The 11,782-nt window shown below is 35.9% G+C and overlaps 2 protein-coding genes and 1 pseudogene across 2 annotated transcripts; 2 read left to right on the forward strand and 1 right to left on the reverse strand.

Moving 5' to 3' along the window:
- The first annotated feature begins 2,799 nt into the window (after window positions 1-2,799).
- LOC115958052 (putative receptor-like protein kinase At3g47110) lies at window positions 2,800-5,510 on the forward strand. Its single transcript, XM_031076414.1, has one exon. The coding sequence runs from the start codon at window positions 2,825-2,827 to the stop codon at window positions 4,925-4,927; it is 2,103 nt and encodes a 700-aa protein (XP_030932274.1). The 5' UTR covers window positions 2,800-2,824; the 3' UTR covers window positions 4,928-5,510.
- Window positions 5,186-6,735, forward strand: LOC115957191 (probable LRR receptor-like serine/threonine-protein kinase At3g47570). Its single transcript, XM_031075403.1, has 2 exons — window positions 5,186-5,498; window positions 6,290-6,735. The coding sequence occupies exons 1-2, from the start codon at window positions 5,186-5,188 to the stop codon at window positions 6,733-6,735; spliced, it is 759 nt and encodes a 252-aa protein (XP_030931263.1).
- Window positions 6,736-7,061: 326 nt separating this feature from the next.
- Window positions 7,062-10,449, reverse strand: LOC115957192 (annotated as a pseudogene).
- Between the last annotated feature and the right edge of the window lie 1,333 nt (window positions 10,450-11,782).

An 11,782-nucleotide genomic window follows, 5' to 3' on the forward strand; every position in this document is an offset into this window, starting at 1 on the left:
TCAAGTCCTGGGATCTGGGCCTCTAGCACTGTCAAGCGAGGCAAGCTCTACATAAAAAGAAGTAGTTTTTAAATATTTTCTATTTAAAAATATCTGGTTTTTCTTTTTAGACAAGAATTCATCGTGGAAGGTTGAAAATTTCTGTCAAATTATTAAATTAAGTGGAACACGTCAGCACGTCGCTGTTTATTACTTGATGTTCATTGAGACTTGAGAGTCACATGACTGAACAACATCATTGATCATACATTTTCAAAAGAAATTTTCACCAAATAAAACTATCTTCTTTTATATATATATATATATATATATATATATATATATAAACTATTAGCTTAAATATAAAATGCTACTAAGAGAATTCATATAAGTACGTTTAATTTTGTTTTTTTTTTTGTTTTTTGGTTTATTTTAGTATTGGAACTTACTTTTTCTAATTTATATACTCACTTTTCAAAATACCTCACATCAAATTATCTATTTTATACTTCATTTTATTAAAATATCAAATTTCTTTTTTTTTTTTAATTGTTTCTCTTTCTTCACACAATAATTACCATCGACTCTCATTCTTTATCTATAGATACGTAAAGAAATAATAAAAATTAAATGTAAAATGAATAATGCTAGTGTAAATTGACATGATTACTATAACAACCACGTATTTTTCTATAATTTTGCACGGCCTAATTCGTATAAATTTTGGGTTTGATAGGCTAAAATGTGATATATGCAAACATTGATACAATTGGTCTAACTATTAATTCCGTCTTATTAGAATTCTGAAAACACTTAACAATTAATTGTACTCCTAAATTCTAGGAATCAATTATGAATTCTTTGCAAATAAATCATGGTAGACAACATAATTGCTGTAACTCTAGCACTACTCCAATACAATGAATGAGTGAAATGATTTCTGTTGAATTAACTAGAAGACTAATGAGGTAATGGAGACGTCCATGGAATCCAACCGGCAAGACTTAGTGGGAGCTGCTGATATGAAAGGTCATTCTTTTATGGTCAACGAGAAAAAAAAAAATTTCTCCTAAATGGTGTTATCTTATATTGGTGTGATTCCTGAGTCTTTTAAGGCGACTTTCCTGGCACATTGTGTTTCTGTTCCAACAACCTTATTAGCTCTTATTGCAAGTCCGCCTTTACCAAAAAAATATTCTATGTATAGATGTTCACTCGTCCCCCTTACATAATTGCAACCAAGTGAAGTTGATTGTTCAGTTGCATATCTGACACCAACAATCAATTTACCAGCTTCCTGCCCCCTCAAACCAAATGAAGCTTCACCAAACCAACCTATATGCACTTTGGCCTATGCGCCTTCATGTCATTCTTCCTTTTTCTATAAACTTATTGCAACCCACCATTACTGCCAATTCTCCAACAAACTTAGTATAAAGTTCTTATTAATAATAACAATAGGAATAAAATTAATAATAATTACTTCATGTTAATAATAAATTACTCTCTTAATAAAAGATTTTGTAAAAAAAATATTTGGCTTTAGCATTTCTCTTTTCAAGAAATGTTATATTCACAATATTTTCGTTACACTTTCACAACAAATCCTATGTAGTAAGTTGGATTTAATTTGAACTTATCACATATATTACTTTTTTGCTCATCCATAACAACCAATAACAAACTGTTATTTAGATTTTATTATGAAATTATTATGAAAATGTTGTTGAAATAATTTTTCTCTTTTCCATAATAAAAACAAAATTATTATCTTAAAAGTTGAAACCCAATCATTTTGGTAGAATTAATCTCTACAAAATAAAAATTTTATTAATGTTTATCTTTTAAATGAGTTGTTCTAGGATTACTAAACTATTTCACAACTTCTTTACCACGTTTTTAACGTGGCAAATTGTGAGTGGTTATTTTTCACTTATACATGTACGCATAATTTTTTCTTCACCACATTCTTTGCAACATAACAGTTATAAAAAAAATGTTGTAAAATAATTTGCGTTCTTACTTCCTATATTTTCTTCCATGTTGCTTTACATCACAGTTGTAAAAAAGAAGTTGTGAAATAATTTGTGTAGTTACTCTCTATATTTTCTTACACGTTGCTTTAATTACCCAAACCCAAAACCTTTATTTTTCCTTTTTCTCTTTCTCTTTTTTCTCATCAACTTGTTCACTTCTTCCTCATCTTCTTATTTTCCTTTTCTTTCACTTTCCTCCACATAAAGCCACACACAATCTCATTTTCTTATATATATTACTTTTCTTTTCCTGGCCATCTTCTTTGACAATTCATGAAGAACATATCATGCAAGCTCTTGCATTTCTTCAAACATGAAACTTTTTGAATATCATGCAAGCTCTTGCATTTCTTCAAACATGAAACTTCTTGAATATCATGCACCTTACATGGACATGCAAGCCATTTAATAGTTTGTTGGCTAATGTCAAGCCACTAAGTTTGACTATTCAAGCCATTCCAATTGTGTATCTCTCTCAATTTCAGACTGCTCCTCTCCCTGTCCGTGTGTCTTTCTTTTTCTTCATTTCTCACTCGCCGAATGACCTTGTATTTGCTGCAGCCAATTTTTCTTCTTTCTTCCACGTGTCCCACACTCTTAAGTCATTTCTCAATAAATGAGAAAGCTGGACTTCAAGACTTTTCGAACAAGCTCATGTGCTGGACCATACGGCTCATGTGCTCCGTATAGTCCAGCACACAACTTATCATTACTTCATATGTATATATATATATTTTTGAAGTGAAGTTGGTTATTCATTTGCATATCTGATACCACAATATCTCCCAGCCTTCTGCTTCTCAAACCAAATGAAGCTTCACCAAACCAATTTATTTGCATTTTGGCCTATACTCCTCTTTTCTATAAGCCTACTATGCTTATTGCAACCTACCATGACTGCCATCCCTCCAACAAATGAAACTGATCGTTTGGCTTTGCTTAAATTCAAAGAATCAATCACTGACACATATATGATGTTGAGCTCATGGAATGATTCTATGCACTTCTGCCACTGGTCTGGAATCACATGTGGCGGACGACACCAAAGAGTCACGGCCTTGGACCTACAAGGGTATAAGTTACGAGGATCCATATCACCTTACATCAGCAACCTCACCTTCCTTAGGATCATCAATCTCCAAAACAACAGCTTCTATGACAAAATCCCACATGAAGTTGGTCATTTGTTCCGACTACAAGAGCTGTATCTTAACAATAACACATTGGAAGGTGAAGTACCATCCATCTTATCCAACTGCTCCAATGCTAGAATCATAAATTTTAATTGGAATGAACTTAATGGGAAAATTCCAGTAGAGTTAGGCTCTTTGAAGAAGCTTGAAACGCTTGCGCTTCGTGCAAACAATCTGACAGGAAGAATTCCACAATCTTTTGGTAATCTTTCATCAATTAGAAATTTATCTCTACCAGTTAACAAATTGGTGGGAAATATACCATATCACATTGGTCATCTAAAAAGCTTAGTCCGATTCAGCATTTCTGCCAATGAAATCTCAGGTACAATACCTTCCTCCCTTTATAATATATCATCTCTCCAAATAATCTCAATCTCAATAAACCAACTCAGCGGTACACTGCCAGCCAACATTGGCCTCACTCTCCCTAATCTCAAATCACTTGCATTTGGTATTAATGAATTCTCTGGGCCAATTCCTATTTCATTATGCAACGCATCTCAGCTTCAAATCCTTGATCTTACTTTAAACAATTTTTCGGGATTAGTTCCAACTAATTTGGGAAATTTGCCAGATCTTCGGTATATAGACTTATATAGCAATTGCCTAGGAAGGAGCCTGTATTTCTTAAAATCTTTGACCAATTGTAGTAGACTAGATATTTTGGATTTCAGTACAAACCAATTTGGAGGTGTTTTGCCAATACCTGTTGGTAACTTGTCAACCCAACTTACGAGATTATATTTTGGAAACAATGAAATTTCTGGAACTATTCCTGTAACATTAGGGAATCTTGTCAACTTAATTGCCTTAGGCTTGGAGAATAATCTTTTCACAGGCCTCATTCCCACTATTTTCAAGAAGTTTCAAAAAATTCAAAAATTGACTTTAAATGGAAATAGATTGTTAGCAGAGATACCAACCTCCATAGGCAGCCTTACTCAGTTATTAGAACTCCATTTAGATGGAAACAGATTAGAAGGAAGCATACCTCCAAGTCTAGGTAATTGCCAAAATTTGCAAATCTTAAGCATTTCACAAAACAATCTTAGTGGATTCATCCCCCCGCAGCTTATTGGTCTATCTTCCCTTCCAATACTACTTAACCTGTCTCACAACTCATTTTCCGGCAAACTACCTTTTGAAGTGGGCAATTTGAAAAATATTTACCGACTTGATATCTCTGAGAATAATTTGTCTGGGGAAATTCCTAACTCCATAGGAAACTGTTTCAGCTTGGAGTACCTTAGCTTGCAAGGTAATTCCTTTGACGGATCCTTACCATCATCTATGGCTTTCTTAAAAGGCCTCAAATTCCTTGATGTTTCAAGAAATAACCTATCAGGCTCAATTCCAAAAGGTTTAGAAAAGCTTCCTTATTTAAAAGAATTGAACCTCTCATTCAATGATATCGAGGGTGAGTTGCCAACAGAGGGAGTTTTCAAAAATGCAAGTGCTATATCAATGATCGGAAATACTAAACTTTGTGGTGGTGTTCCACAACTGTTGTTGCCTCCATGTCCTGTTAAAGTCATAAAACCTACAAAGTCCCTTTCATTCAAACTTAAAATTGCAATCATTGTTGTTGTTGTATGTTTCCTTCTGTTTTCATTCATTCTTTTTCTTCATCGGAGGAAAAAATCAAAAAGGAATTCATCTTCTTTGGATTCAACAATAGACCTCTTGCCAAATGTTTCTTATAAAATGCTTTATTAGGCAACCAATGGATTTTCTCCTAGTAACTTAGTTGGGACTGGCAGTTTTGGCTTTGTATATAAAGGAGTTCTTCACCCTGAGGAAAGATTAGTTGCTGTAAAGGTCATTAACCTTCAACGAAAGGGTGCTTCCAAGAGTTTTATGGCTGAATGTAATGTACTAAGAAATATCCGACATAGGAATCTTGTCAAGATATTAACATGTTGCTCGAGCGTGGATTACAGTGGGAATCAATTTAAAGCTCTAGTCTTTGAATTCATGACAAATGGGAGTCTAGATATCTGGCTTCATCCAAAGATAGATAGGGAAGATCAATCGGGGGTCCTGAGCCTTCTTCAAAGACTAAATATTGCAATTGATGTTGCTTGTGCATTAGATTATCTTCACAACCATTCTGTGCAACCAATCATTCATTGTGATTTGAAGCCAAGCAATATTCTTCTTGACAATGACATGGTGGCTCACGTAAGCGATTTTGGTTTAGCGAGACTCCTCTCAACTGTTACTAATTCTTCTCAAAAGTTAACTAGTACAATTGGGATAAAGGGGTCTATTGGCAATACTGCTCCGGGTAACTATCTTTCCAATTGTGTCTAATTTCTTTAAAATGCTTGTAGATCTTGTTAATAATAGTTGTTCAAAACATATTGAATTGTTTTTTGAAATTATCTTACTATGAATATAAAATTTTCTTTGTATTAATATGCAACACAAAAACACACAAACTCACGACATGATTTATACCTTGATAAATCATAAATTTGATTAATTGACAAACATCAATTATTGACTATCCATTGGCCTTGCCTTTTTTTAGGCATTTATTTCCTCAACTCTGTATGTTGTGATGATAGTCAATCGACTATATCAGATATGGTATAGCTGGTCTCAAAACAGATCTAATGTTTTATGTTTTTTGTCATTGCATGTCAACCACCATTAATCAAGTAATGAATAATAATAGGACAACTGATTTTATTTGAACATGGGTCTCGCAAAGGCATTTAGGAAGGTCAGTACCTAATGTGTGCAACATATCCGTATCAATTATAAAATAATTTGATTACATTGTCATAATCCTAACCATTAACCATGTTTCTTTTGCTTCATATATATATAAAATTACCTCTCAAGTTCCTCAAAAAAAAAAGTTCCACCAGAGACCCTATGGTGCTATTCTAATGTAGAAATTATCATTTTTCTCACATGAAATTTTGAAACGATATCATCTATCATATCCTTCTTTCTGAAGTTCAAATTCTTTTTGGTTTTTGTTGAATCAAATGAATTTGCACTCTCATTAAATCCCAAATCTCATTATAACATGAACTGCAAAATCTTCTTATATATCATAAATTGTAGAGTATGGCACGGGCAACGAGGTATCAATTGAGGGGGACGTATATAGCTTTGGAGTATTTCTACTGGAGATGTTTTTGGGAAAGAGACCAACTGATGAAATGTTTAAAGATGATCTCAATCTCCACAGTTTTGTTAGGATGGCATTGCCAGAACAACTTGTTCAAATTGTGGACCCAGCACTTCTTGTAAGAGGAGTTGAAGAAATGCCAGCAGCTGCAGTGGCAGCTAGAGAATATTATAATGAGAATGAAATTGAAGCAGATGAAGAAACTCAAGCTATTGTTAACCACAGCCAAGTGGAAGCTAATGTGTATAAGTGCTTAATCTCAGTCCTTGAAATTGGTCTTGCATGTTCCATAGAGTCACAAAAGGAAAGAATGAAAATGGAGGAAGTTAGCAAGGAACTACATTCAATAAAGAATGCTTTTCTAGGTTCTAGGATTTGAAGAGGTTAGAGAATCCAAGTTGAGGTCCTGCTACACTTCAAATTCAAATTAGCTTAAATAAAATTGCAAATGAGAATTGTCTCATAAAATGGTGATGTCCTAAGTTGTAATATACTGGTCATTAAGGTCTTTTCCTTTTCTTTTTTTTGGATAGATGATCCTGATTGTACAACTAAATATTCTTTCATATTAAAATGTTGGAGTAACATATTCGGTTGTTTAGACCCCCGGACGGAATATTAATTTTACAAGAAATGACAAAAATAACTAATTTTTACTTGGATTGCTCTGCAAAAAACTATGTCTGGCGATACGTGTTTTGGGGATTACAGAGCATTTATCTGAGTACCAACTGACCAGATGAAGAAACTTCAGTATCCGGGATGTCGGACACATTTATAGATTCCATGAGTAATCAGTTTGTGATGCTCCTATGTGTGAAGCCTGACCAGCTGTAATAGTTGATGTTTTCCTAATGATTTCGCCAACTATAATCACTGCGAGGCACAAGTTGCTTACCCACCAGTGTTCCTTCAACCCAGGAAATAAAAGAAATTTCAATGTACTCCAGCAGTGAGAAGAGCATTGCCATGATATAGTTTTTGCTGATCAGAAGAGATTTGAGAGTAACATTTGATGTCCCATGAGTGGCAATTACTAAAATGTATTCAGAACTGTGAAAGAAGATTATTGCAACGAACATCTGACATAACCGTCTGTAAGCTGAATAAGTGAAGATTTCTGTCATTTTTGGCAAATAAAAGGAATCAGTTTTTGTCTCAAATTCAATGTAGTGAGACCTATATGGCATATATATAGCTATCCTCACCGAAGAACTAGATAAAGAAACTTTTTGGTGCTAACTGTAGACCTGAAAAAGACGCATGGGAATACAACATTAATATGGAAAATTGAATCTCCAAATCGCCCCAAAGTCGCTTCAAGAATGAAATCTCCTGCCAAAAAGAACCGAGGATCAAAACAAGAGACCTGTGTAGAACCAGAAAACTGTAACATGACACAGAAATGTTCCAAAAACGTCTTATCAAGCAGACTAATTACAAGGTGAAATTGAAGAGAATGCGTGGGCTACCATGTGAAGTGGAGCCTACTCTGTAGCATAAACAAATTGTAATTTGGAGAAGAAATATAGAAAACAATTGGAAAATAATGAAGTACACAGAAAGCAGTCACTTGCGTGGCCTGATCTTAAAATAAAATTAAAACACGTGCAGTTCCTTGATGACGGGCCTTTGGTGTGCAGTGATGGGCCAGAAAAGAAGCCCAACAAGTATGATTGTGTGGAGTTCTGAGCCGACCCAAGGTCCAACTAGTGGCTTATGATCCACAAAGCAAGCCCATCAAGTCCTACGACCTAGGCCTCTGGCACCGTCAAGCAAGGCAAGCTCTTGCTTCTAGAATCTACATTACAAGAAGTTGTTTTTAAATTTTTTAAATTTTCAAAAATCTGGTTCTTCTTTTTCGACAAGAATTCTTTGTGGAAAGATGAAAATTTCTCTTTCAAAATATTAAATTAATTGGAACTCATTAGATAAAATGGTCGCTGTTTATCACTTAATGTTCATTGAGACTAGAGAGCCACATGACTGAACAACACCATTGATCATACATTGTCAAAAGAAATCTTCAACAAATAAAACTATTTTAGAACCACCATTGGAGTGTGGCTTGGTCAGCAGTTTGAGCGATTGTCCTAGTGGTACACGTGGTGTGAGGTGAATGAGTTCACAATGAAGACCCCTTTTTTTTTATTTAGCAAAAAATAAAACTATTTTATATATAAGTAAGAATTAAAAACTAAGGGTGCGTTTGTTTTGGGGGAAAATGATTTCCTAAAATCATTTTCCCCCCGGAAAATGATTTCAGGAAATCATTTTCCCCCAAACCCGCGTGTTTGGCAGCAACAGAAAATGAAATTTTCCGGAAAATCATTTCCTGTTGACCAAAATTTACTCCTTTGACCCTGAAATGATTTTACACTTTCATTTTCACTTCAAATCATTTCCAGGTCACGCGCAAGAGAGAGAGAGAGTGAGAGAAAGAACGAGAGCTCAGCCAAACGCCGATCCAGCCAACGAGCGAGAGAAAGAAAGAAAGCACTCCCTCCCACTTCGCCGGCGAACCCAGAAAGAGATCAAACCCAGAGCCCAAATCGCAACCCAGAGCCCACTTCGCCGTTCGACTTCGCCGGCGAACCCAGAGAAGGATTGAACCCAGAGCCCAGATCGCAACCCAGAGCCCACTTCACCGGCGAACCCAGAGCCCTTCGACTTCGCACCCTTCGACTTCGCCGTTCGACTTCGACTTCGAATCACAATTGAGAAATGGTTGGGTTTTGATGAATTTGACCGGATTTGATGAATTTTTTTTGGTTGGTTTTTGTTTCGGTGTTTATCAATTGAGAAATGGGATTATATATTCGTTTGGCAACCGAGAAAATGTGAGAAAATGTGTTTTCTATGGTATTTTCAAGAACACAACCAAACACCAAAAAATATTTTTCGAAAAATTTTTTGAAGTGCAACCAAACACATGAAAACATTTTCCTTTCCGGAAAATAGCATTTCCGGAAAATGGAATATTTTCTGGAAATGCTTTTACACGAACCAAATACACCCTAAATATAAAATGAATAGTGCCAGTGTAAATTTTAAGATTACTATAGCAATCATGTATTTTTACATAACTTTGTTTGACCTAATGTGGGTAAATTTTGGGCTTGATTGGTTAAAATGTGATACCATTTCTATTATGCAAATACTAATTCAAGTGCTTTAAGTAATAACTCAGTTTTATTAGAATTCTGAAAACACTCTGCAGTGAAGTCTTAATTTTAAAATTTTGGGCATTAGTAATGAATTCTCAACTAATTAATGATGGTTGACAACATATTCGTTGTACTCTAGCAGTATTCCAATACAATGACTGAGTGAAATGATTCCTGTTCAATTGACTAGAAGACTAATGAGGTAATGGAGACTAATGAATCCAACCATGAGAATTGACATTCTTAGCATAAGAGCATTCACATTGGTGATACTAATAAATTAAGCTTTTAATAAATCAAAAAGTTAATTTATCTCATATTTTTACATACATCCCATTAAAATAAGATAAACAATCTATTAAAATAAAATAAAACAACTTAATAAGATGAGAGAAAGATTAGTTGCTATCTCCGTAAATGACTTATGCTCAAAAATGAGATGAGGTAATGGTCATTTACGGAGCCATAGAAATTACCCACTTTGAGAGAATGAGCCTAAATGACTTATGCTCAAAAATCCTTAATCCTTAATAAAGGGTAGGCTTTTAGAGGGAGAGAAGGGATTAGCCTATTGGTGCATGCCTGCTATCTCACTCTTGCCTACTCTTTGTTTTTCTTTCTAACTCTTTTTCTTTTCTCAGTTTTTTTACTACTCTTTTTTCACTCTTTTTTTTTTTTTTGTTATTTCTTTGCTTCCATGTTTTTTGCTCGTGTGATGTTGTTCTTGTGATGATGCCCTACTATGCACGACGGGGACTCCTTTTATACTGCCTGTCATGACTAGGTTTTTACTATTTTATCCCTTAACCACTTTTGTCTGGGTGCGGGTATCCTTCCAGACCACCCACTGGTCTGTCAGCTATCCAACCACCACCACTTACCTGTGTTGGCCGTGCCACATCCCATTACCAGACAAAGAGATCCATTTTGTTTGCTTGTTCACTGTGGCATTCCCATCCGGATAAGGGTGGGCATTCTCTCTCACTATCCCTTATGGCATGCACTTAGTGATTCCAACTCATCTTTCCCTCTTTTTGGTGGTATGTCATCCCAGTAGGACATTCCCCCAAAAGAGTTTGAGCGGGAACCCCAGAATAGGCTCTCCCCTTCTCCCCACCGCCAAACCATACCCTTTTTTACCTCTGACCCTCGGCCCACCACTCCTGTATTGTCTGGGTACAGGTTGGTGGTGCCTGAGCCTTATGCATGCTCCACTTCCATGTGTGTCCATTGCTTTTCTGCTGCTTATGCATTTGCCATGACCTGAAGGCTCGTCTATGTACTCTACTGCTCATTCTTGACCTTTTGTGGTGTGAATGGGTTTCTGAGCTTTTGTTCTCTATGGCTTGCTTCCTTCATGGGCTAGGCCTTGCTTGATTGTGGGCTTTTCTCTCTTTGAGCCATTCTTTGCTCCTTTCGTAGGCCTGCTAGCACTTATGCCATGCCATTCTGTTATTCCTGCTATGCTATTGTTTGATATGTGCTTACTGGGCTTCTTTTGGGCCTACTGTATACTTTTTCTTTTACTTAATTTCAGTGGCCCAATATTATCATTGGGCTAGCATTCATGCTATTTCAGGCTTTCTTGACCCATTCCATTGCTTACGGGCTTCCTTGGCCCATTTCCTCCTTTTTGGGCGTCCTCGGCCCATTTCCTTTCTTCGGGCATCCTCGACCCATTCTAATTCTACATTCTCATGGGCCTTTGCTAAGTCTTTTGAGCTTCCCCGGCCCAATTATCACATCATTTACTTTTGGGGTTCATGGGCTTTCCATCAACCCCTTACTCACTTAATTCATTACTTACTCACTTAATTCATTACTTCGGGCCTCTTTGGCCCATCTTGCTTGCTTTCTATTTCATATAATGTCCATGGGTTTACTACTTCTTTCTCTGGGTATGGGCCTTTGCTAAGTCTTTTGAGCATCCCCGGCCCAATTATCACATCATTTACTTTTGGGGTTCATGGGCTTTCCATCAACCTCTTACTCACTTAATTCATTACTTCAGGCCTCTTTGGCCCATCTTGCTTGCTTTCTATTTCATATAATGCCCATGGGTTTACTACTTCTTTCTCTGGGTTCTTTTAGGCCCACTTGCTTCCTTTGAGACCCATTTATTATTTTCTAGGCCTATGATCCATTATTTCTGCCATTTAGGCTTAATGGTTTTCCTCTCAATTTGCTAACTTTTTTCCTCCCATATTGTTGGGCTTCTTCTTGCTATTAGGCATTTTTGCCAAAGTGAGCATCAACACT

Source organism: Quercus lobata, chromosome 8, assembly GCF_001633185.2.
Source record: "Quercus lobata isolate SW786 chromosome 8, ValleyOak3.0 Primary Assembly, whole genome shotgun sequence".
Classification (NCBI taxonomy): domain Eukaryota; kingdom Viridiplantae; phylum Streptophyta; class Magnoliopsida; order Fagales; family Fagaceae; genus Quercus; species Quercus lobata.

Excerpts from the sequence above, each read along its gene's own strand:
- LOC115957191 (XM_031075403.1), top strand. The coding sequence starts at position 5,186 with ATGACAAATGGGAGTCTAGATATCTGGCTTCATCCAAAGATAGATAGG. Across the intron at positions 5,499-6,289 it reads TATTGGCAATACTGCTCCGG|AGTATGGCACGGGCAACGAG; the intron begins GTAACTATCTTT and ends CATAAATTGTAG.
- LOC115958052 (XM_031076414.1), top strand. The coding sequence starts at position 2,825 with ATGAAGCTTCACCAAACCAATTTATTTGCATTTTGGCCTATACTCCTC.